Source organism: Balearica regulorum, chromosome 7 (assembly GCF_011004875.1).
Source record: "Balearica regulorum gibbericeps isolate bBalReg1 chromosome 7, bBalReg1.pri, whole genome shotgun sequence".
Lineage (NCBI taxonomy): Eukaryota > Metazoa > Chordata > Aves > Gruiformes > Gruidae > Balearica > Balearica regulorum.
In genome coordinates, this window is record NC_046190.1 from 8,320,681 (window position 1) to 8,346,129 (window position 25,449).

Consider the following 25,449-nt stretch of genomic DNA (forward strand, 5'->3'; position numbering starts at 1 on the left):
TAGCAGACACAATGAGAGTGATGGGAATTTGGAAGGCTGGGCTGTCACTAGAATATATAAGCACTGCATGTCAGCTGCAATCAGTAAAACAAGCAGAGCTACTACTTACTTAAATACTCTATTGACAAGCAAGGCATAGATCGTTAGACATTGAATCTGATCCTTTACCCAGTAAACATACAGTAGTATCCCATTTAATTTCAGAGCAGAGGACTGGAACTGTTTTGCTAGTCCTCTTTCCCCAGTATCTGTTTATTGCATTGTCATCCTTGGAAACGGGTGTGCAGCATAAACCTGTTATCTTTTTCGTGGAAATCATCTAGAGGTGTTTTCTCTTACTAAAAGCTTCAGGACAGGTCCCTGTTTATTACTTCAGCTCAGTCAGTGGTAAAATCCTTTCTCGTGTTACAAACTCCTATCAAAGTGAAGACGGCTGTGGTAAGCCAGTTGGCTCACTCTACACCAGAGCTAGCGGATTGACTTAGTGTGAATTTAAACATGGATCAGCATGACAATATAGAGAGATACCAGTTGTTTGATCCAAATTTACTCTGACTTGCTACTATAGCTATCAATTAGAGCAGAAAGCACCCAAACAGGTATACAACCACAGAGATAAACACCTAGAGGTCTTCAAACTTCTAATGTGTTTAACTGCCATTATATTGTACAATCTAACACTCTACATTTGACTGAATCTGCAGCAGAAATGTAGTGGACAGCAAATCCAAAAGCAGTGCTCTTTATCCTATCGAAGGAGAAGGAGGGTCTGCTACAGATAGGTAGTGGTGCTGGTCCGGCACAGCATCCTTAGCCAGGGAGACAGTTCCGGAACATGCCTTCTCTCTCTGGTCTGCCCGTTATTGTTCCTGTAGGCTCTGTGCTATCAGGCTCCCCACCACACCTTTGTGGCAGGGGTTGGCCTTGCAGGTAATTTTCCTGTCCATTTTGGATCTATACATGTAATTCAGTCACAGGTTTGAAAAACAAATACTCCTTTCCCTTGAGGTTTAATTTTTCTAGACTAGTCAACTGCCAAACTGTCAAGATCTACGTAAGCAACTGGCCCTGCAGCTGGAGATTGTCGGTTGCCTCTGTGGCTGAGGACCCCATAAGCTAGATCAGCTGAACAGGGATGTGTGACCTCGATTGATGTTTTGCCCCCCATGTCATACATATGATTTTTTTTCTCATTGACTCAGTTACAGGTACCTTTTTTTTTTTGGTGTGACTTATTCTTTATTTCCTGCTGTTCTTCATTTTATAACATTAAGTTGGCACTATGACCAATTCAATCATAATTATGTCAACCAATTAGAGATAATTTGTGTGGGTACTGTGTATTAGCTAACTGTAATTTTATTCTGTGGTCAGATATTGTAGCCGTTTTCTTGGTAGTCTTTGGCTGTTAATAATAAATAAAATAACATGAAAATGTGGTAGCTTAACTGTTTTTTACAAGAAACAGAATAATTGCATTTTGATTCCTTTTTTGTTTTTCTCCCAGTTGTAGCCATTTCTTGCTTCAAGAACAGGTACCTATCTGGGTAAGTAACATAAGGTCATGGGGGCTCTTTTTACAGTTAAGCCATATCTTCACTGTGATTTATGTTCTGTCTGCTGGCTTGTTGGCTATTGAGGTTCTTGGGTCTTCTGCTTCTCAGCATGACCTCTGACCATGACTTTGGCTTTGTATGTGTCCCAGTTTCTTTGGCTGCTGACCTTGGGTTGTCCTTGCTCTACCTCCAGACTCATTATGGCTGATTTGTCAACCCATAGTCTTGTAGATACAGGGTTTAACACACTTTCTCTTTTGGGCTTCTGTGGTCAGACCTCACTCACCCTGGCTGGTAAACTCTTTTTGACAGTTCGGTGATTTTTTTCCAAGCCTTATCAGGTCCATGGCGTAGCTTAATTATTTTCCTGTTAGATTTTTTTCAAATGAATCTTGGATCCTCCTTTGCAACAATCTGTTTGCATTAGGCTACTGGGAAGGGTCTTTTACAAAGCATGGGTGGGAGCTGTGATTTGATAAAAAAATCGGGCTGCTCAGCTGTGACTTAGGTATGTGCTCACAGCAGAGGAGAGATGCTGTGATGTCAGTGTGTAAGCCTGAGATGGAACTGCAACTCATCAAGTCTTTTGTGAAGGATGTAGGGCTTGACGCTCGGCAAATCCCAATCCTTACTAGGTAAATTGAGTAATCTCAAGTATTTATCTGGCTGTCTCCAAAAATTAGGGAGCTTTTATCTGTTGATCCTAAAAAGTACTGTTCCCAGGTCCACTATGGAAGCATGGCTAGTTTTTCCAATACCTTTTTTTCTCTAGAACAGTAACTTTTTTCTTGGGCTGTCTTCCTCTTTCTCACTAACTGCTTCAAGTATTTCTATGACTCTAATCTTTATTTGGTCATAAAAATGGACAACTACTCCCTCACAAGCCTTAGAATTTCTGTTAGATTCTCATATGCAAGGTATATAATATATAATCTATCCTTTAGAAAAAAGATATTTCTTAAATTATTTCACCGATGACATAGTATTTATTCATAACGACTCTGTGTATTTTCATGGCAATTTGGCAATGTCCTTTTTTTAAAACATATTTTAAATGACAAAAGATTTAGTTCTTTTTTTTTACTCATTGTTTAAAAGATTACTCACCTCTGGTTTGAGAATTTTAAAGCAAATCCACAAAACACAAACTTTTGCTTAATTTTTAGTTTGAGTCTTCCAAACAGAAACATTATATTGGTCCCAAATTCCATTATTCATAAGACAGAGGTGACAAATGTATTTTTCTACTTGGAGAAATTAGTTTGTTTTACATTCACCCTGAAAAAGCTGGTTTAGTCTGGCATTATAATTTTTTTCAGAGCTGTTGAGGGATTTGTTTAGCCCAATAGGATTTGTATTGATTTCTGTTTCACTTTTTTTGGTGAGCTTTATTCTTGTTTTGTTGTTATATTGATTCTGAGAGTTTTAGCCATTTGAGTTATTACAAATTTTGCTATATTTATGCTGTAATTCTACTACAATGATCAAGAACTTAGGCCTTCACAGATGTTTAAAAGCAAAACACCCCCCCAACAAACAAACCAACCCCCCAGAAAACCTGAAGATGCAACTAGTTTCCTGGAATCTGAAGTATCTCTGAAAAGGGCTTACCATATTTCTTTTCCTCAGATGTTTTTTCAGGCGACTTAGGGACATTAATTTATATTATTAATTGATAGTTATTGGATGCTATTGCTTATTCCACTTCCCTGAAATGTATATGTAGAATGTTGGTATAAGCCAATGAGTTCTGTTTCATGTCATATCTGAGTATTTAATCTATATGGACCAAACAACTATATAAATATGAGACCATTGTGAAAGAGATGCAAGGATTCTTGTAAATAAAAGCGACTACAAGTGGGTGTACCCAAAGTTTAAAAATAATTTTTTCCTGGTTGATTAACCAATACACTTAACATAAGCAAGCTCCCTTAAATGAGTAAAATGATCAGGATAAACTCAGCCGTCCTAGCAAATCCCAAATTTATATCTGTTTCCAGCACTTAAACACAGAAATAGCACTGCTTTAGCTGTCGGTAGACACTCTGATGTGCAACTGTATCACTTTGCAATATGCCCTGGATTTGATCAAAGCCCACAAGCAGTAGCTGCCTAACTTTAAGAGAGTCAGATGGTCCTGTAGAAGTCAAAGGGACTAAGTTCTTTAAAATTAAGCAGATCCAAAGAGGATCTCAGGGAAGAGACAAAAAAAAACCCAAACCCTTATTAAGGATGTCAGCTCCAACAGCACTGGTTATTAAGGATAATTCCAAGAGGTTGGAATTATCATAGTTAACCCAGTGGATCAGAATACTCTTTGATACCAGTGCTGCAGATGAAACTTTGCCAGACTTCAAACTGCAGCTGTGTCCCAAGAGGAAAAAACTTTCTCCATCACAGACAGAATTTGGTCAGCTTCCAAAAGTGATTTATTCCTCCCATCTTAATAAAACATCTTTTGCAGTTTTATGTGTGACACTCTCTGTAGCTTGGAGAGCTCTGGGTGTAGAAAAACTAGTGAAGAACAATTATCCATACCACCCCCCCAGGTGGAAAGCAGGTTGAAAATGATTTGTACACCCTGTTGGATGTGGTGAGATGACCCAGAGTGGACGGCAGCTGAGCAGAGTGAGTGTTTTAGTGGGGTCCTATTGTAAGCATTGAATCATAAAGTCAGTTCCTGCTGTGGGGTTGGTAACTGCTGTAGCAGTTATACATCTCCTAGGTGCTTGAATGAATAGGATTTCTTATTCAATGGAAATTCTTCACCAATTCTCTAGAAATGTGGACTTTTCATTTAGAATATGGTTTTATTTTTGCTGTCAAGTGCTGAAGCTGGCACTCAGTATTTTGGGGCTTGTGGGAGAGAAAGAAGAGAAGACTTCTCATGTAATCAGGAGACAAGTGGTAAGTAATGGACAGGCTTACCATCAGTGGAGGCATCAACTGATCAGTGGATTCAGAAACCATTATGGACTATCATGCAGTATTGCTGGAGTTGAGCTGTTCCAGAGGGCTTGTTACAGAACTGCATTGGCGAGGTATAAACTAAATAGCTGCATCCTGTTAAGTATTTTTTGATATTAATAGCAGTCTTCGTCTCAAATAAAACCACATCACTACCTTAAAAATAATAGAGTGTTCATTCTAAAAAATGATACATAGAGAATGGAGCTGGTAAAATAGGAACTCGGCCGTATGTTTAGTAGACTATGTACTGACTATTTGTGGGCAACAAAGAGGAAACTAAAAATCGACAGCTGTTGAATTTGAGGATAAAATGCAAAAAATCCATCACTTTTAAATTAATAAAATTTTATTTTAATGAAAAGTAAAGGCAGACGACACAAACTGTGGTTTAATCAAACAAAAATTAGAAGCAAACTTGACAGACCCTGAGAGAAATAGTTTTAAAATACTCAAAGGCTAGCTTCTGTGACATTTCATATCATATGCCACATATTATTCACTTGTCTGAAGACTTTTTTTGTGATAGATTCTGGAAAAGAGAAAGAATTGAATTATAGAAAATGAAATCTAGTGAGTTCACTGTGTTCTTTACAGAGAAGTTTTTAAACATTGAGCTGTTTTTTTTTTTTGTTGCTGTTGTTGTTTCTGAGGTTTGACAAGCATGATAAAATTAACAGATAGAGTACAAGGAAGTTACACTCCTCCAACAGAAACTTGAAACATCATAAAAGTGAGTAATACGAATTTCCCATGACTGCTATTCTGCTATTGATGCTAGCGGCAGCTGCATCTTCATACAGCTCAATCAGGAGCTCTGAAATGAACCTTTAAAATCCCTTTATTTCCAAAAATGGGACTTCAAAATATTTTTTCTCTTTGTCTTGTTACACAGACAATCAAGGAATTTGAAGTTAGGATTGACATTTAGAGAAAAAACATACTTTGATAAGTTTTTGTAAAGAATTTGTGAGTGGAAAAAATAAAATATTACATAAAAGGATGCTATTAGAGTCCTATATCTCCATATTCCTATTTTCCATTTAACTGACAGCTGGAGGTAAAGATTAATTTAGTTCCTAAATGCATAATCTTTTGCAGCTTTCAAGCAACTAATGATTAGTACTAGTTCTTCAAATAGGTTATTCTTGTGCTAAAAACATATCTTTATATTCTTTCCTGTGCTTCCACATTCTGTGAAAAATGATATTTCTGGACTTTTGGAAATAATAGGCTAAAACAAATGAGAACTGGAGTGCACCTGCAATGCAAGGGTGTTTGGCTGTGTACATAGTATAAAAACCTGCTTATTTAAACCCACTGCTAATCATCTTAAATTACACCTTTAAAACTAAAATTATCAAACACTTAAAGTACAAAATGAAAATGGCATACCATTTGCAGAATTGCAATTTCTGTTCGAAGAGTCTCACAGATACTTTCCCAATCATCATCTTTGCAATTTTCCAATTCTTTCTTAAGCCTATGTCCAAAACCAAATAAATTTTCAGATCAGAGAACTGGTGCTTGGGTAACTATTTTTTTTCAGCTTTGGTCCAAATTGCCAATTTGACTTATGTGAGAAAACCCTCATTGATCTATTTGCATGATCAGGATTTAAGTTTGCTAGTTTTGTAATTGGCAGTCCAATATGCTGCTCTCCTGCAATATAGTTGGATTTCATTCAGCATTAGCAGTTGTGACGGCAATGTGAGGAACTTCAGAAAATGACATTCTGGTTTTTTGCAAAATGTGTCTTGACTAAGTACTTAGACAAATTTCTGGACCGTGTTGTTTTCATAAACCATGAAAGATTTATGGTCTCATTAGTCATCATTTTCCTTATTTAAACATGTGAATTTGAATGTTGATACTTAGGAAGTACCATATGTTACTGTTCTTACTTTCCCTGGGTATCTACTTGTAGGAGCTGGTGGAAACAGTGTTGGATTAGATGGGTCCTCTGCCTGACCCTGGGCAGCCATTTCTGTGCAATCATTGCTCCATACCCCACCACAGACTCCTGTGCTGTTGCTGCTGTTCTCTCCCCACTGCTCCTATTCTTCTTCAGCACTTACTGTTTCCCAGTGTTCCCAGCCAGAAATTTTTCTACTTTTCTACCATAAAGACTAATTTGAATACAGTGATTTTTTGCATTGTAAAGAGCATTGACTTTCACCCCATTCTTTCAAGATTATATCATAGCCCCAATGGCACTAGTAGCAATTATCTGTAAAAATAATATTTAAAATTATTTGTAATGTAAAATATTAGTAGAGTAACATTAAAATCTGTTAGGAAATCAGACAGCATGGAGCCAGCACCATACAGGGAGCTACCTCTGGATCCGCAGGAAGTGATCAGCAAAAAGAATTGTAGTCTGCAGTTTGGTTTTCCTAAACAGGTGGAGATATTCATAGCACCAATGCTTGCAGAGATAGAACTTTCTTTTGTCCCTTTGTGGCATACAGCAGTTTTTACAAACAGCTCTTGGCTAATTTTTGTCATAGGTATGGAAGTAATTAACAAAAACAGCAACAGGATTCTCAATTGCTGCAGCTCCTCAATCACTGCAGCTCCTCTCCAAATGTTTTCATAGAATGAAAAGAAGCAAAGGACTTGACCTACCTAACACTATCTACAAACCAGGCTCACAAATCCAGAGTTTTGAGAACCAGAAAAATGCAATTTAATTGGGAAAAAAACCTCTATAGAAAAAGTCTTTCTAAGGGAAGTATCAGTGTTTGGGAAATGTCTAAGACAGACATTAGTCCTGCTAAAAGGAGACACCTAAACTTTGGACATCAATGGCTGTAGTGGTTTAAATTAATACTCGGTAGGCCAAGAGAAATCTATGCCAGAACTTTTAGCTGTCATAAGAAAAGCATAATGAGAAAGCTGAAGTTGCTTACACTTAATACAGTTTCAGCAAACAATGTGAATATTGTGGGACATATAGACAGACTGAAAAAAAAGGAGGAAAAGTATATGTTGTACTTCTCATTAAATAGCTAAACTGATGCATCAAACCAGGACCCTGTTTATTCTGTTGAAAGAAGTAGCAACCATTTTTTTTTCTTTTATATGCTATAGTGGGGAATAAATTATTTAACCCTATTATATAGATAATGCACCTCTTTAGCTGTCCTACTGCAGATAGAATTTGTCTTCTACACAAGAAAATGGCTTTATTAAAATTAAAAGATAGAGCTTCATATGAGAGGAATAGCTTGGTCATCACGTGGCAGCAGAGTAATAGCATAAGACCGGACCGTAAATTAATTTTGCTGTTCCTGTGGAAAATGTAAATATCTTACCATCAATATGGAAACAGTATGAGTTTTTTATTACATTAGTATTACAAAGTAGTACTACAAAGGAGTAAATGCCTCTTCTTTCAGAAATATTTCTCCTGCATTCTTAATACACATAAGTGTTTGAACAAAAGGAAATTTTGAACTACACTTTAAGAAATGAAATATTCACTGTACTGTAGTAAATTGCTAGTTTACAGACCGTTTGCATTGAGAGAAGTTCATTTCAAGGTCTAAGATCAGCTTCTGATCTTGATTAAATCAGCTTAACTTCATTGCCTTGCCTCCTCATTTTTTCCTCTGTGTTCTCTGTTAGCGTGATATTAGAACCCTAATTTGTTTAAGACAAACAAAAGCCCTACTTTGCCTAATTTACTTTAGGAAAAGACATAGTCTGTTAATCTCAGAGAAAATGCTCTCTCATTGTCTTCCACACTGTAAAACTGATGCATAGTCTGTTTGCTAGTTGTCAGCTAAGAATGAAAGCAGTTTATGTTAGGTCTACACTGAAGATAGATAGAACAACCAGAAGATAAGCACTAGGAGTTGCTTATCTGTGTCTTGGGAATGTGAATTAATTACTATTGATGATATGCTTTGAAACTGTAACATTTTGGGTATGGATTTTAAAATGTTATTTAAAATATTTTATAAAACTTTTAAATGTGGTGACAGTACAACTCCTTACATAGCATGGGGTTGTGGTGATAAAAGACATTCATTCAAATGTGGTGTTTAATTTTTACATTAATCAATTGATTCTGCTTTCAGGTCTTCCTTCTTTCTTATTTAGAAGCTAGATAATTACAGTATGTGCCAGGAATATTATACTCTCAAAACAAGGGCTGTCTGCTAGGTTACAGTCTACACAATGAATCCATTGGAGACGCCTGAGCTACTGAATAAATGATGAAGTTTTACCAGAAGGAATGTGAGACAATGGAACTATTAAAAAAAATGCTTAACCTGGAAGCAGATTTAGTTTTGCCATTTTACATTTAAGATAAGGAGGATATTCATATTCATCTTTCCACTATCAGATGGAATGTGCAAACCAATTATTCATGAAACTATACTGTCTAGATGGAGGACAGGTTTTCTGTCACCTTTGGAAATGGAAAGAGATGTACCTTTTGCCAGAACAAGGATTAATATGACAATTATACCCTCTTTATACCTATGATAAAAAAGTAAATCTCTGGGAAAAAAAAAATAATCTGAAAAATCACATTAGCATTTGGCCCTCCATGTCCTTTGGTTTTGTTTTACTTTTAGCATTTTGGTCTCCTTGATGACAATAAAATATATCTTTAAGAAAAAGTCATTGCTCTGGATTAACAGAGTATTGGTAAATTGCAGCATCACAAGTAATGGGCTCTAACGAACCGCTGGAGTTGAAATACTGTATTTGTGAAAAAAGGTTTGACTATATCTTTGAAAAACATTCAAGATAAAAAGCGATAGCAAAACCTACCCTTAAATCAAGTAGGTGGAACAACAACATCAGCATTTTTTTGGATGCTAGCTTGCCCTAGACTGAGTTCTGGTATCAGTGGTCCATTTTCCATTACTCTGGAATGCCAGAAGTGACAAAGAGATGAAGAAGGAGGAGATCGCTGAAGATGATCGATTTTGCAGCTTTGAAATGAGCACAGCTATTAAATGCCATTGGCATTTGCAGTTGATACGCGTTCTTCTTGAATTTCAGCTGTATATGCAGAAGGCAAATAGGAAAAATAATTGTGAAATCAATACATGCTGGTATTATGAATTGAACTATGATGCAAATAATGTTACTGTCAAACAAGTTTCTCCAAAAACCATCCACAGATTCAAATTACTGGATTAAGTCTTCAGAAGCCAAAATTTATATTCCAAGAATAATTTTATGTAAAGAGTTCTCAAAGAAGAAATAGTTTGTGTGGAAGGCAGGGTGAACATGTGGTTTTAGAGCCTTTTTTTTTCAAGTGGGATGAAAGACCCTACCTGGTTATTGTTGGAGTTACAGAAGGTCATGTTTTGCTGAGACAAGTAAAACTTTTTTTTTTTCTTATTTTCCTTCTTGTCTTTGCCTTGTTTATGACCACGATTTTATTTTTTAACCATAAATACAAGGGAAAACATTAGAGGATTAAAAAGCAGAATTGCTTGACACTGAGACACAGGGCATAGAATTTATGGTACAAAATGAAGTTCCCTAAGAAGTTTTATGCAAACTTGAGAGCATGTATGTTGATTTTTCCTGAATTTTATCATAAAGCTCAGGAGAAACATTTATCAAGGTTTTAAGACTTTATTGAGTGTGAAGAAAAGTATAGAGGACACTAGTTTATCGTCTCAAGCCAAAGCAGAGCTAACTCATTGAGGTCGTTCAGTCTCAGTTCAGTACTGGGACTAAATGAATGAGTATGTTTCTATAGTGAGAGCAAGATTTTGCTGGGTATTTACAATATGCTATGAAACAGAAAATGCTATTGATACAGCTGAAGAAGTCAATAAATTTCAGACCATTATCAATTGATTGAGGAAGGGAGAAAATGAGCCCTAAATGGAATTCAGTATCTCAAAACATAAACTCAAGTACTTCAGTTGAACAAATAAATTATAAAAGTATATGCTTGATGGAGCAGAAATAGAATAAAAATTAAGAAAGTGATCTAGTAGTAATAATAAATGCTAGCAAGAAGGTGAAACATGAAAGTGAACAGGGTACTGTGCTACATAACAATGGGAATTAAATGGAAATTAAAATAAATAGAAATACCTTAGGTAAAATATGAAAATTTTAGCTTTTACTGTTCTGGATCAAATGCTGATTGTAAAATACATAATTATCATTGATTAAAGCTTGCATTTTGTGAATGCTACTAGGCTACTATTTATAAAAGTGGTTCTAGGTCTTGAAAAGTTGGAGGTTTTTAAATTTATATTCCCCAAATAAATAAAACATCACAAGAAGTCTTTAAGGAATATATTATTATAGATTAACAAGCATGGAAAGGTTAAGGCACACTGAATTAAACAGCACATTTAGGATAGGATTTGCTTTTCTGCAGACAGCAAACCAAAATTATACTGACTGCTTTCCATATGAACTGCAAGAACAAGTTACACAGGAAAGAAAAAATTACAAGCATCAGAGACATCGAAACTGCAATGTGTTGCGGTCAATAAGATTCCTATTGAAAGGCAAGGAAAATAAATATGGGTCAATGATCCTTCTAGTTCATATATCTTGATTTTTCTATTGTACAGGGAAAATTAGATCTCAATCTGGATGCATTAATATGGCTACTGTGTTGCTGAAATTAGTATCTCTGTACTGTACTGCTTCGCTTCATGTGAATGATATAATTTTCTCAGAGCCAGAAATGATTTAGAAATATCCTTGTTTCCTTCTGCATTATGGACTCTCCATTCTCTGTTCATCTTCCAGGTTGAATGCATCTTTCTTGAAAAGTAGGTGAGAGATTTGTATTCTCACACCCTCCTGTTTTTTTTCTGGAAATACCTCTTGCTTTTACCTCTTCCACAGCTACAGTTACTTTTGATATTTATATTTGTCTTTTGATGACATTGTATGCTCAGGCCTCTCTTCTCCTTTGCTTCCAGGTACCTATTATTGAAGTTCTTAGTTGTGTACAAGTACATAAACTTGCACTGCATATAATTATATTCCTCCTCTTTTTTAGCAACTCCAGTCTACAAGGTCTATAGTTTTTCAATTGTTTTACACTATTGTCTTAAAACACTTTCTATTCCGAAGTCATTATTTAAAACATACCTATTTAAAGCAAGACCAGCTGTGACTGTAGTTACCTTCTTCCAGCACCTAAATTTCTTTTTTCAGACCTATTACTGTTGTTATTAATAGTAATTTCCTTACTCACTTAACATTTTGAATATGTCTTCCCCAGGTTAACTAGTAGTTTCCCATGCAGGATAACATCAAATACTTTACTAATGTCTAGATGGATGGCATTTGCATTTTCTTCGTCTAACCAGTTGGTTGTCTTGTCAAAGAAAGGATATCATTAGTTGAATTTGTTCTTTTTTTTTTTTTTTTAGATCCATACTACAATTTATAATGGAAACCTATTTTAACATAATTCAAACTATAATAGTTCCACTGGGCACTGCTATTAAAAAGAAAAGCTTAAAAAATCGATGAGGAGATTGTCATTAAAAAACTCATTTTGAACCACATATATTACTCCAGAGATTGATATTTCTTGATTATAAAACTTAACATAAAATTAAATTGCAAATATTTTTTTTAAAAAACCACTAGAACCATGCATGCCCTGAGGCAGTCTGCTGTTAGCGTGAAACATTTGTTCAGCTCTAATGAACATATTTGCTGTATGATTTGTATGAAAGAAAGCGTTGCTTTTTCCTTCCTAATTTTGGTAATGGAGTTTCTTTTTCTGTATTATGAAGTATAAGAAGCAATACTATATTTTTAGGAATAAGGCAAGTATACAAAGCCTTGAACTATTTACAAAGTAAGCTGACTTCATGCATTTCCCTTCTGCTACTGCTTTTGTGAAGTAGAACAGAAATTCAGGTTTCAAAGAAACATTTTATCCTTAGTCTACCTTTAGAATAGTGTTTAAAAATATCAATTGTAGGTAGAAACTGTCTGTTCTTAGTCTAAATAAACTTTAATTAAAATTATTTCTAGGTTGCTTTACATAAGGCAACACATAAATTTAAAATTAAAATGTGAAAGAAGATAATTAATATAGTAAGTAATTACATTGAACATAATAGTGAAATTACGTAGGTAGGAATTTACTGTTATCAGTTAGTCTCTGCTTGACTCCAGCATTATTCCACTTAAGTGAGGCTACTTGCTACCTGCCAGGGAAATGTGACTCAAGAGAACTGATGCCAAAGGTCTTTCCTGCTGTTTAGTGCTTGGGGTTGGCATTGGCAGAACAGATGATTAAAATAAGGCTTTTGATTTTAATTGCAGATCTCTTCTGAAAAAAAACCCTCTTTTCTTAAATATTTCTCTGAATTATGCATCTGTATCATGAGACTTACAATTTCTAGAGTGCCTGCTTAGGGGGAGAGGGTACAGTGTCTTATCCATAACTATATCTGTGCTTAACCTTCAAGTTTTGGTTAGCTTTTTCCTGTATCTGATGTGTATTAGAACAAGCGTATAACCGCAGCACCAACAGCTGTTGGAATTACTGGTGTGTGCTTCTCATGACCTTTTGTAATTCTTTGATGGATTTGGGAGAAATTTTATGAAACTGCAGACATGGTATAGGGGATTTTTCTCAGATCAAAGATGAATTGCTATAATTTGAATTAGCTGGCTACACTCTTCAGCTGAAATGTAATTTACTTTAAGATATATACTTAATTGTAATGAAGATTCTTGCCTTGCCAGCTACTTTTGATATTGATTTTTAAGCTGGGACTAGGTATGTGATACACTAACAGACTTACAGGGTGGTCTGGGAGCTACATATATCGGGTTATTGACGCTGACTGTCTCACATTTGTTCTAAGGAAGCATTAAAAACATTGGTATTTTTACCATTTAAAGAGTGGTGTGGTTTCCTGCTCTGTAAATAAAGAATCAAATTTTGCATTTATTTCATAGAAAAATAATGTGGTTTTGAGCCACATTGCTTGTGTCAAAATGTTCTTCTGTATATATACTAAATTTGATTTTCAGTAAAAACTAAAATTCTATTCTTGCAGTAGATTCTGTATGGGGAAAAAACCTTATCTTGTTAGGCTAAAAAGGGTTGTTTCTCAAACACCATAGGTTCAGTCATATTGATTTTAACATCACCAAAACTGACTCCTATGAAGATATACACTAGCATACGTAAGATTGTATTAATTGGCACTTGGGCTGTAAAAGGTCCTTTGCAAGTGCCAAAGATGTGTCTAGACCATCAGGAGGGCTTTCTGCTTCACCCCAGCTGCCTGATTAGTTTTTCTCACTGACGCTGCACGGATTCTTCTTTATTCTCAGATTCCCTTCAGAGGGCACCCACAGCATCGGCCAGGATAGTTCGCTCAAGGATCTGCTCCAGAGAGACTATCGGCACAGACTGCCATCAGCATGTGTCTTTCTGCAGCAGCTGCAGTCCCTCAGTACTTCTGTGGCACCTCTAGGGCATGCAGCACACAGGGTAGGTATTGTCATTTTGAACCAGCACTCCGCTGTGCTTGACATAACTCCTTTAAGTATTTAAAGCGTTTTGAATGAAAAAATACATGACATTATACCTTAATGTCACAGAGACATTGCAAAGGGACCACAGCAGATCTCACCAAATGCTAGGCAGTGTGGGGACGATTGGTTTGTTGCAGATGATGCTGCCTCTGAGCCGTGTAGGCAGAAGCCAGTGCATATGTATTGATCTATGGGCTGTTTTCTCTCCCTTGTGCAACCCACAATGATAATTGTTTCATCAGATAATTCAGACTGGAAGAGATGTCAGGGGGTCAACTAGCCCAATGTCCTTCTCAAAGCAGGGTCAGCTATAAGGTCAAACCAGGTTTGATAAAGCCTCAGGGCTTTATCCAGTCAAGTCTGAAAACCTTCAAGGATGAAAACTATGCAACCTCTCTGGGCAACCTTTTGCTTTGCTATGCTATCCTCATGATAAAAAAGTTTTTCCTTAAATTCATTCTAAACCCCTCTTGTTTCAACTTCTGCCTTTTACCTTTTGTTCTCCTACTGTGCAGCATTGTGTAGATCCTGGCTCCATCATCTTTGCAGGTACTGGAGGGCAATCAGGTACCTCCAAGGGGACAATTTATGTACTGCACTATTTATTACATATAATACTTTAAATTCCCTCTCATTCTCTTAATTCAGTAGTCCAAACCAAGAAGTGATGAGTAGGTTTTGTTAAAAAAAATAAAGAATTGATGGAGTTGATAAGGTTTGAGATATACAGAAGTAGATAAATGAGGATTGCCTGCTTGGCTCTACTGAAAAGCAGAATCTATTATTGCTGACACGGATGTACAGTAACATAGCTATGTTGCTTCGGGCATCTTATAAGTTAACTTATTCAGAGCTATCTGTCTCTATAAAGCATTGAACTTTTCTGATCAAAAGCAAGTACAAGTATGATTTAGGCAAATCTATCCCAAATTTTGTCCAGTATCTGAAATGAAAAAACATTTCAATGTAAAGAAAATCACTTGTTTTTTGTTATAGCAGTAAGAGCAGTAAGAACACTTTATATTTTGCACTACATGCAATTATCAAATAATGAGGCATTTTATGAAATAAAAAAATCACATCATTCTTCTTGCTGTGGTTGTAAGTGACACTTGCTGGTTTTGTAGTTAATAGAATTAAAATATTTTATCCACTGTTGTGTTTTCCACCTTGATAAAACCAAAGTATCATTCCACAGAGCTGTGAGTATTAACTTTTGCTACATAGACAGACAGACATACATGGATTTGAATGATTTGCGTAGGATCTCATAGCAATCAGTGGCAGAGCTGGGGATTTAAAGTAATATAATGTTTGCTACTTCTATACCTTATACACAGGAAACCTGTTATAAAAAACTAATTACACCAATTTGAATATTAAGTGGGATCATGGCAGTAAACTACTCCAAGGGAAGTATGTTATTTAGAAGGAAGTTGACAACATCATGTATCACAAAACCTAATATATGACAATGGAATGAATAATGTAAAAGAGTGAATTATAATATGCTGTCTTACAAAATTGCTGCTGGTGTTATTATTTATACTGTCTTCTATGTATATGTTGAATGCAAAGGTTTTGCTACTGTATGCAGAATTGTGAGCTAATTAATTTTTATGCTGAGGGAATTTTGGCCATGTCTCAACTCTATGTAAGAGGTTGAAGATAGTAATAGGGCTGATATATCATTTTCTTTCAAAAACCAATATTCAGCAAAAATTGGGGCATTACCAAATCATCTTTCAGAAAAATGCTCAGGGTTCTCTGCAAAATTTTATTTTTCCATTGGAAGTTTTCAGGAAAACCCCCACTATATTTATTTTTGTCAAAAACTCAGAAAGATATAGGAAAAAAACCCATGATGGTAACAAAAGCTGTGTTTTCCCTAACAATTTCTGTTAAAGAATGTTTTGGACTAGCTTTTCTAGGAGGAGTTCCTTTGCATTGTCTAGTAAATATTTTTAAATATCCACAGGCACTTTCATCTTTAACACCATAAAATAGGAAAAAGATGGTTAATGCTGTGATATAGGGCTTTCGGCATTGGAAGATTTTGTTGTTGAAAACATTAAATTATTTTCCGTATAGTGAAAACGTAAATGTCATGCTTAAGCAAACTGACAAGAAATGAGTCATTACCACTCAGTTCCTGAGAAGCAATATTCACTATTAAGGGAGACTGTGCAAGGTTGTCTGTCTTGGTTAAATATGCAAAATTTTGTTCTAAACTAGCTTAATTAGAAGGCAAACTAGAACTGATGTTAGAGATCGTAGAGGAAACAAATCCACATTTAGTAGCTTCAATACAAGGCCCACCTGACCCAAAGAAGTTATTGTGGCCAATCCATTCCATTGCAGTTAAACTCTGAGGAAGGTTGTACAGTTGTACAGTTGGTCATCAGAAGTACATACAGCATTAGGTAGTTCATCAGTACTCTCTGTAGCACCATTATTTTTACAAAAACTTAAGAACTGGCCTTCCACCCAAGGAGCAGTCTTTTGCTCTTCCTCTAAGTTTGAATTCCTTGCAAACACTTCCAGTTTTTAGTTCATTGGAGTATGCATGTAAGGGTGAAAGGCTGTAGTAAACAACAGGGATTCGAGTTCTGTAATAAAAATGAATGATTCTTCTGATTTCAAAGGAGTATTGTACAGGAAAAGTAAAATAGTCATTGCCACCAGGACTGCTCTGCAGTTACACACCTAAAATTAAATTTAAGAACTTATTAATGTGAGATTCTTACCTTAAACATTCAGGATCAGTCTGAGGTTTTTCAGTGACTTGGAGTTTTTCTGCTTCTAAATCTTTCGTCATTCTTTCAGCCTCCCTGATTACTTTCTCAAGGTCTAAACATAAAATAACAATTACATTATAAATATATATTAATCATCCATATTGAAAGACTTCCTCCATTTTCTAAATTTATCTTTTCTGATATTTCTTTGTGAAACTGTTTATAGGGTAAAGGCATCTGAATAAAGAACAGGAATTATTTTATTATTGTAATTTCTATGCATATTGCAATCTTCTAGAAAATTTTGTTACCAAACAATTTATAACCATATTTACAGCCTGTCTTTCTTAGCTCTCTTACTGTGACGTTATTTACACATTTGTAAAACAGTTACTAAACCACTTCTAGATTACATTTTTTTAATCCAAATTTCAAAATCGTCCCTATTGCCTGTGATCACCTTTGGCACAGAACCTTTCTTGGTTCCCTCTGTATCTTTTTTCTTTTATAGGGTTTCCTGTGTATTCCACACATTCCTCCCAGCTTTGTGTATAGACTTCTCTTTTTATGCACAGACATTCATACATGAATGCACCGATGTCAGTGAAGAGATTATAGCTGAATTTACAACTCGGATGTTTAGCACCTAGCCCAAATCTATCTTTGTCAGTCCAAACCATGTTGCTTGTAACAAAATTTTAGTGACGTTCCTTAATTACAGGTTAATGGGTTTTAAACAGTTGTGCTGATTTAAGTTCTTTGAAACACTAAATCCTCCATTTAAGTATATGACTTACCAGCAAAAGTAAAAATTTCTTTTTCATATTTATAGCTTATGATTCAGCAGATCTGTAGATCTCAGTATTAGTGACATTTAAAATAAATCTTATTGAAATCTGTGATATTTGTTATAACTATGTTTAAAAATTATGTACCACATAATGTAAAAATATATTAAAATCTTGTTTCTATGATATCTTTTTCTTGAGAAAAATAACCTAACAGAAAAGATATTTCAGAGGCATTTGTCAAGCCACAAATAATTACCATAACAAGTGATTACCAGGCACACCTTTGAGTTTGCTTTGGAGAGTAAATAAATCCTGCTTTAATTCATTCTTCTGCAGCTGGAGTGCATTTAACTGAACATTTGTATGTTCCATTGACTCCATTTCTAAGAAAAAACATATTTTAAATTAAATTGCATTGCAGTTTTAGTCTTCATGCTATAATCTTAAATATTCTTAACTACATCTACCAATATTCAGCTAGTCAAAAAGAACCTTAAATATAAAACTGAAATAAACTAAAATCAGTCATATAAAACCCAGTTCACATGAAATTATATGCCATATAATGTATTCATAAGTACAAAAGAATTTTTTTACTGTTAATAATATGTTTGACATATTTTGATGACTGAGCATAAAAAAAATGTTTTGCTTTAGAGTTACTTCAGCTATAAAAGAAGATGACTTATTGAATAGGTGGTGAACAGACATCTCTCAGCAGGACTTAAAGAAAAACCTTATTTTGTTTAGCGTTATGGACATTTGAACCTGACCATTGACAGCATCTGGAATTCATTGTGATTGTTTCCCTCACAACTGGAGGTCCTCACATAATTTCTTTGTTATGAGGTACTTAAACTTTTCTCTTTAGTGTTGTCAGTGTGCTCAGGACTGTAGCAGACAGAAAGACAGACAAGTTGTACCTCAAAAAAGGTGCAAGTTAAAAGGATGGAATGAAGACAGCAACTGAACCTAGAGAAGAATGTTAGTTGCCTTTCATGTCCTACTGATCATTTGACTGACCAGATCTGTCTGAATATGTAAAAAATAATTATTAAAAGTAACAGGTGCCACCAAATACAGTGGTTTTTTTCCAGTTGTAGATCCAAATCAGAGCCACAAGAAAATCAGAATAAAGGTACCACCAAGTACAAACTCAAATGGATAGTCATATTTTAGTAACTTTACATCAGAAATCAGGAATTCAAAGTGCTGACACTTGATGAATCATAGAATCATGAGACTGGAAAGGACTTTGAAGACTTCTTCCTGAAGGCAGGATCAGGCATACCTCTGGCATTTCTGACAGATGCTTGTGTAACCTGTTTTTAAAGACCTTTGGTGATGGAGAATCCTAATTTCTTTGGTAATGGGATCTCCTAAGACAGAGTGTTTCAGTTGTTCACTGTTCTTCTTAGAAAGACTTCTAAACAGCCAGCAAGACCCTCCCTTACACTTGTTACTTTTTATTCAGTTCACTACAGGTATCGAGAATATATTAATTTCCTTTTTACAGAATCCTTTAACAATTTGAAGACTGATATCCATCTTCCATCAGTCTTTTCCTTCATAGGTTAAATAGTCCCAATTCTTTAATTTTTTTCCTTCTCATGTTCTCCATATCTCTGATCACTCTCACTGGTCCCATGTGGATTCTCTCTAGCTGGTCCACATTTTGTCTTGAAGTGTAACATCGAAAACTAGATTCACAGTACTCCAGCTAAGAGGTTAACTGCCCTAAATGGAGTGAAGGATTATTTTGCATGTCTTAGAGGTCAGAATTATGTTTATGTCTCCGTATGGTGTTGGCATTCTGATTTCATTGACTAATGTTCAGCTTGTGATCCATGATGACTCCTATTTCCTTGCTGAAGGATTTCTTTTCAGTCTGACACTCTGTTCTGAGAAATCTTATATTCTGTATCTTAACTCAAAGATAAAAGTTATACTCTGGCAGTAAAAGAACAGTTCTACGAGCCATCTGTGCATATTATTCTTTTGAAGCTAAGGAAATTTACATAGCTCAACCATGGATGATTATAATCAGTGCACAGGTAAAATGCTACGCTATGTATGACAGTGCACCTCTGTGCTGGTTGACATTAGGTATTGGGAGCCACTTCTGCAGGTCTGCTTCTTCTCCTCATAGGCTCATAGTCAGAAAGGACTGAAGAGGATAGGGAACAGAAGAGGCTTTAACTATGCTTGTATAATGTGGTATATCAGACCACACTCTTTCAGTTTAGTGCTAAGTGGAAGTTCCAGACAGCAAGGAAATGGAATTAAAATTATTGTTTTGCACAGCTATATTTTACTAATTTGTATTCATTCTCTGGTAATCCAAGATAAAATAGTTTAATGTAAGACTTACCATTTTTCAACAGAGTTGCCTCATTCTCTAAATCATTTATTTCAGACTTGACTTTTTTTTTAATCAGAAGATCTCTATTACTTGTTAGTCCATATTCATTGTTAAACTCTGTTATTTCTCTAGTAAAATTATCTTCCTCTTCACTCAGTTTTCTCTGTGCATCTGTCTGAAAAAATGAAAGAGAAAACTGAATGTTCAGGGGAAAAAAAGAAAGTCTTTGTTAAGCTAGGCAGACTGAAACACACTGTTGTATATCCTTAAACTTGTAGTATAATTGTCATGTATTTACTTTTCCTGACTTATGAGAACATGAAATGGTCTACAGCTCTATCATTTTGTCTGTTGTTTTAACCTTTTTCTTTTTTCTGCAAAAGTGAAGGATATATTCTTAATAATAAAACATTTGAAAAAAATCACTATATTATGTTACAGGTACATGCCAGCAGTTTTTCAGTTCAAATCTATCAAAATTAGTAGAAAGTTCTATTTAAAGTCAGTAGCATAATATGGTCACTGGTTTTTTTAGATTGCTATTAAATGAAATAAAGATGATGTTTATTCCTCTGCAGGATGCAGACTTACTTTAACTCCCTCAATAACTACTAAGAAAGCTATAGTTGACAGGAATTCACTGTTTCATTTTCTGGAAAAATATTCTAAAGAGAAAAGATATATTAAATTCCTTTAAAAAAATCTTAACTGATTGCTAATTTAAATAAAATTAAATGATCCCTATATACAGGAAGAAAGAAATTATAACCTATATATAAAACTTGACTGGTTGCAATTAAAAGAAATTTCATACTTCTTCAAAGGATATTTAGCTTTTATAGTTAAATAATTGTTTTATGATATTTATATTTATTTTTCTTTCTTTCTTTGTATACTTAGGATTGGGAATACTTTGAAGAAATATTATTTAATTAAAAGGATATCTGCCTAAAGATTTTGGGTTAATACTGGTGATTCATACTGAATGTTTAAAATTCAGCTCTGCTGATTTAAAGTACAAATACATATGCAGAGAAGACTATTCATCTCTGGACTTCCTTGATATCTATAGATCCAAGGATCCACAATGAAGTAAGAGGAAGGCAATATTCAGGTTAGCACAAGAGAGAACTGAAAACTTGTTGCCTGCATATATTGCAAGTAGCTACCTTTTAAGAGGTGGCTAGGTGTGTCTAGAATCAAAAATGTGATGTTGGCCTCCCTAACTTTTTCTTTTGATCCTTCTCAATATGTTTTATTGTGGATGAGGCAGTCCAATTTAACGTGAGACTTTCCTAGTTTTCTTTTACAAAGGAAATAATATGCCAGAATTGCAGTTCAGTCATACAGCAGACATTAGAAAATGAAGTCAAGAATGTTAAATCAGCTTTGTAGATAAACTGCAACATACATTACCTTAGATCATGTTTAAACTTAAAAGTGAGAATTTATCTACATTTACATTAAGTATGCTAGAGTAAAAAAAAAACAACCAAACCAACTGATTTTCCAGATTCAAACCATTACTTCTTCCATATTTTCAACCTTTAAAGCTGACTACTCTCATACAGAAGAAAAGAGCTATTTAAATACCGTAGCTGGATACATACAAAGATTTTAAGGCGGCTGCTTTTTTGATTAATAAGTTCAGCTTTCTGTTTTTTTAAGCTGTCTTCACGTTTCTTCAGAATTTCTAAGTAGAACCGTTTTTCAGACAGATGCTGAACCTTCCAAGAGAAAAAAAAAAAAAAAAAAGGGTTATAAAGTAAGATTATTGTTTTGTTGTTTCATATATTTGATAAAGGATCTTGGTCCAGTTAAAACACAGCTGGCATAGCTGCTGGACTTGCAAAAGCATAACAGCTCTTTTTACCCACAGTAATCTTCCAATATACCACTAAGCTTTTGAAAAGTATCCCTTCTTTAAAAGGCACATTTAGCACTAGTCCATCTATCTAAAATGGCATTTTAAAGTCTGGTCAGTTTAGGAGAATTTTTTTCAGGTAAAACCAGGAAAAATATTGATCACATGGATGTTTTACCCAGCATAATAGTGTCTTCCATCTAACTGTGTAAAGCTCGTCACGTACCAAATCAGACAATAATATCAGAGGGACAGGCATCCAACATCATTGTTCTGACTGAATGGCTGTACACATCAGCAACTCTGCAATGCTACTGTTGCATAGGCAAAGGAGGGAGGGATATATTTTTCTGAGCACAATTTCTGGAATTCTTAGCCAAGGAAGTGTAATGGAAATTAGCTCATTGGTTAAAGACAGTTTGACCATAATGCCCTCAAGCCCCAAACTTCTACTTTGCATACAGTTTTATTTTTTAGTTTTATTAAGTTTAAACAGTAGTTTGTCTGATAGAAGGTATGCTGTTCAACCATAGCATTTTCAAAATTTGCTGAAGAGTTCCTTTCAATTTTCCAGCGCATCCACCATATCATTGTCTAACCTCAGTTAAGATATATGGTAGGATAAACTATAACAGGAGATAAATAGGGAACAGCTAAGTGTTGAAGAGTCTTAAAGGATGAGAATCATACATCTGGTAACAAAAAGGTCAAGAGAATGACTCAGACTGTAATACTCAGAACAATAAGTAGGGAAAGTAAAGTTAGCAGAATTGCCCACAGACTGTAAAGGCACAGGGTAAGTATTGGGAAGTAAATTGAATAGTCAGGCTGATCCATGACTGTGTGTGCAGAAGCAGAAAAGAGCAAATAATAGTGACATTACAGAGGTAAAAAAGAAAAGATTGTAAAATGAAAGAATGTAGATGATTTTGGAGAGGGTGCAGATGAAGCGCATCTGATCAAAAAAGGAGGATAGTACGCTCAAATGCCCTAAGACTAGAATGTGAGAGTTGGAAAGGAAAGGACCAAATTGTTTGCTCATCCCTGATATGTCCAGCATGCTAAATATCCAGGAAGTGCTTGCCTCAGAAATATTTATTTTGCTTATTAATTCAAAGAGAGTAGATGGTCTTATACCACTGTATTTATATTACTGAACATAACTAGCTGCAGTGTAGTTTCTCCATCTGTAAGATGCCAACTTAATCTCTGCATTTGCAACAGATTTTTTTTTAAGAAATCATTGAGCCATGAAAAGGAAAATGCTGTAATTCGGCTTCTAATTACATGCTACCTGATTTTACAGAACGGAGAAAAAAATAGCATTTCCTAGGAATCTTTGATTGACCACAGGCAGTCTCTGTGAAATAGATGTCAAAACACTTTTGAACTCACTCTCATCTGCTTGGTCAGGCATAAGCTGCTGTGCATGCATGTGCTGGGATATGTATGCTTATAAAGAAGTGCAGTTACTTGGTGCGGGGCAAATTGAACAGCATTAGCTGAACAGCATTATTTAATATTATTTAGATTACATTAACTATTGTAGACACATGTAAATGTAATTTCTGTACTGAAAAATAAATTACTTTAAATAATTTCAATAACTATATAATCTTTAAACATAAATACAGTCTGATTGAAATGCATTTTCTTATTCCGTTTGTTTTCTGTATCATTTCCTATCTATAAATGAATCAATGATGTCAGACTAAGCAACCAAGTAAAATATATTTTTGTGGACATCGGTGAGAATATTATTAATACTGGTGGGTAAAGCATATAAGATTTAATTAGGAATAGTTCTCCAGCTCTTCCCATTAGTCATTTACAATAATGGCTCTACTCTTGGGACTTTCTATACCTTCTTACCACATAAACCTTGATTATAAATTACAGTGCATCAATAACAAATTAGTAGTATAAACATAAAATTTTGATCTTCATAAATAAATTTATGAGCAAGACTACAAAGGATTTTACCTAGCAAGCAGCACCCAGATATAATCTCTGTTGGTTAAAGAAGTTACTATTTTAAAGTGCTTTTGGGCTCTGAGATTGTGACATGCATGAATGCAAGCACGTGAATAGCTGCTTGCATGATTATAGTCTCAATTTGCAACCAGTAAATATTTGTAAATTAGTTCTCTTTTATTCTGACCCCCTCGCAATACTGTTGATATTTATTATATATTACATACTCTTTTACAAAAGGCAGAAGAGCCTGGTTTTGGAAGGATGAAAATCATTCCCATTTATTTTCACAACTAGGTGAGGTAATCCCCCAAAGTTTCTTGAAGATGTTTATTTAAGTGATAGGATACAACAGTTTTGACTTCAAATGAGGCTCCATATGCTTTCCTGTTGTGCGTATACATTCTGCCAGTGCAGATACTTAAGAGAACAGGAGAGGATATTTAGACTTTATTTTCAGGCACAAGCAAATGGCTTTTAAAATCATTTGAAACCACAGGTATTAATGGTGAAAAACTCTGCAAAACTGGAAGCTTCATCTAAAACTATGTCTGCAGTTTGGTTAAATGGAAATCATAATAAAATTTTAAAAACACTAAATAGATTCAGAAACTTTCCTCGGTCTTCGACATCCCTAGAAAAACTCTGAGGCCTTGTGAGCCCTAACTGTGAGCCCAGGCTCACAAGAAGATCTTCAGTATATGACTGAAGATCCTGTGAAATAAGCACAGGGAATGTTTCCAGATCTATTTTGTGAAAGGCCTTTAGTGAATGGCAGTGGGCAACAACAGAATGGTTTCCGGGCCTCTGAAGGAAAGTGCTGCAGCAAGCTCCAGCACTGCCAAGGCAGGGCCGTGCACACTGTGCCTCAGCAGCTCTTCCAGACAGACCAACCTGACATGGCAGTTGCTCCCTGCCCAGCTCGTTCTGCAAAACATGAGAGACTTTGACCTGCAGGTGTGTTGTCTCCCGTGCTTCTGGATTTTTGGAAGCGTTATCTGGAAAGGTTCCTAGCCCTGAGGTAAGGGAGTTCCTGAACACAGCCAGGGGCCAGCCTGAAGGGTGAGATTTGTGGGAAGAGAAAGATGTCAGCAGACCTTTGTTCACTACAGAAATGCATGGTAAAAGTTTTATCAATGCTGTGTTATTCAGTAGGCGAAGCGTACTCCTTGAAAGTGTTTATGACTCTATTCCTGAAAGAATAAGTCATATATTTCTAAATATAATGTGTTTCATTATTATGTATACTATAAACATGCCTGCTTACCTTAGTTTCTAATTTCATTTTTGCAGTGCTCAGCTCTTCTTTTATTTGGTTAATTTTTTCATAACTTCTGTTTATGTCGAATTTAGCTGCAACACAACAAAAACCTGTAAGACTGTCTGCTCATATTGTAAAAGTTACATCCTCATAAAACTGTGCCATTGGCAGAAAGCAGCCAGCCAGGCTACCTGCCGAGCTTTCACTGACAAAGGTCCCCTCATGACAGCATGGCGATGGCGGCCCTCCCCTGCTTTTCCTCCAGGAAGTGGAGAGGCCATTAAGAGTGGACGGCACTGCTGCTAGACCTACAAGATGGCAGCCATGGTGCAGACCTTGTTGGATGAAACGCCTCTTCTCCCCCGCCTGCTTCTCTGTGAGCTGTATTTGCTGGAACAAAGCATCCAGGTTCAT

The 25,449-nt window shown here is 35.4% G+C and overlaps 1 protein-coding gene across 1 annotated transcript; it reads right to left on the minus strand.

The window, feature by feature from the left end:
* Positions 1–5,025: 5,025 nt before the first annotated feature.
* On the minus strand, positions 5,026–25,449 carry CCDC172 (coiled-coil domain containing 172). Its single transcript, XM_010313615.1, has 8 exons — positions 25,371–25,449; positions 25,042–25,127; positions 21,547–21,663; positions 19,946–20,111; positions 17,856–17,957; positions 16,793–16,895; positions 5,922–6,009; positions 5,026–5,058 (listed from the first exon to the last, which is right to left on the minus strand). Exons 1-8 carry the CDS (start codon positions 25,447–25,449, stop codon positions 5,026–5,028), a joined length of 774 nt encoding a protein of 257 aa, XP_010311917.1.

Excerpts from the sequence above, each read along its gene's own strand:
- CCDC172 (XM_010313615.1), bottom strand. The coding sequence starts at position 25,449 with ATGAACCTGGATGCTTTGTTCCAGCAAATACAGCTCACAGAGAAGCAG. Across the intron at positions 20,112-21,546 it reads GCAGCCGCCTTAAAATCTTT|ACAGATGCACAGAGAAAACT; the intron begins GTATGTATCCAG and ends TCATTTTTTCAG. Across the intron at positions 6,010-16,792 it reads ACTGATCCTGAATGTTTAAG|GCTTAAGAAAGAATTGGAAA; the intron begins GTAAGAATCTCA and ends TTTTGGACATAG.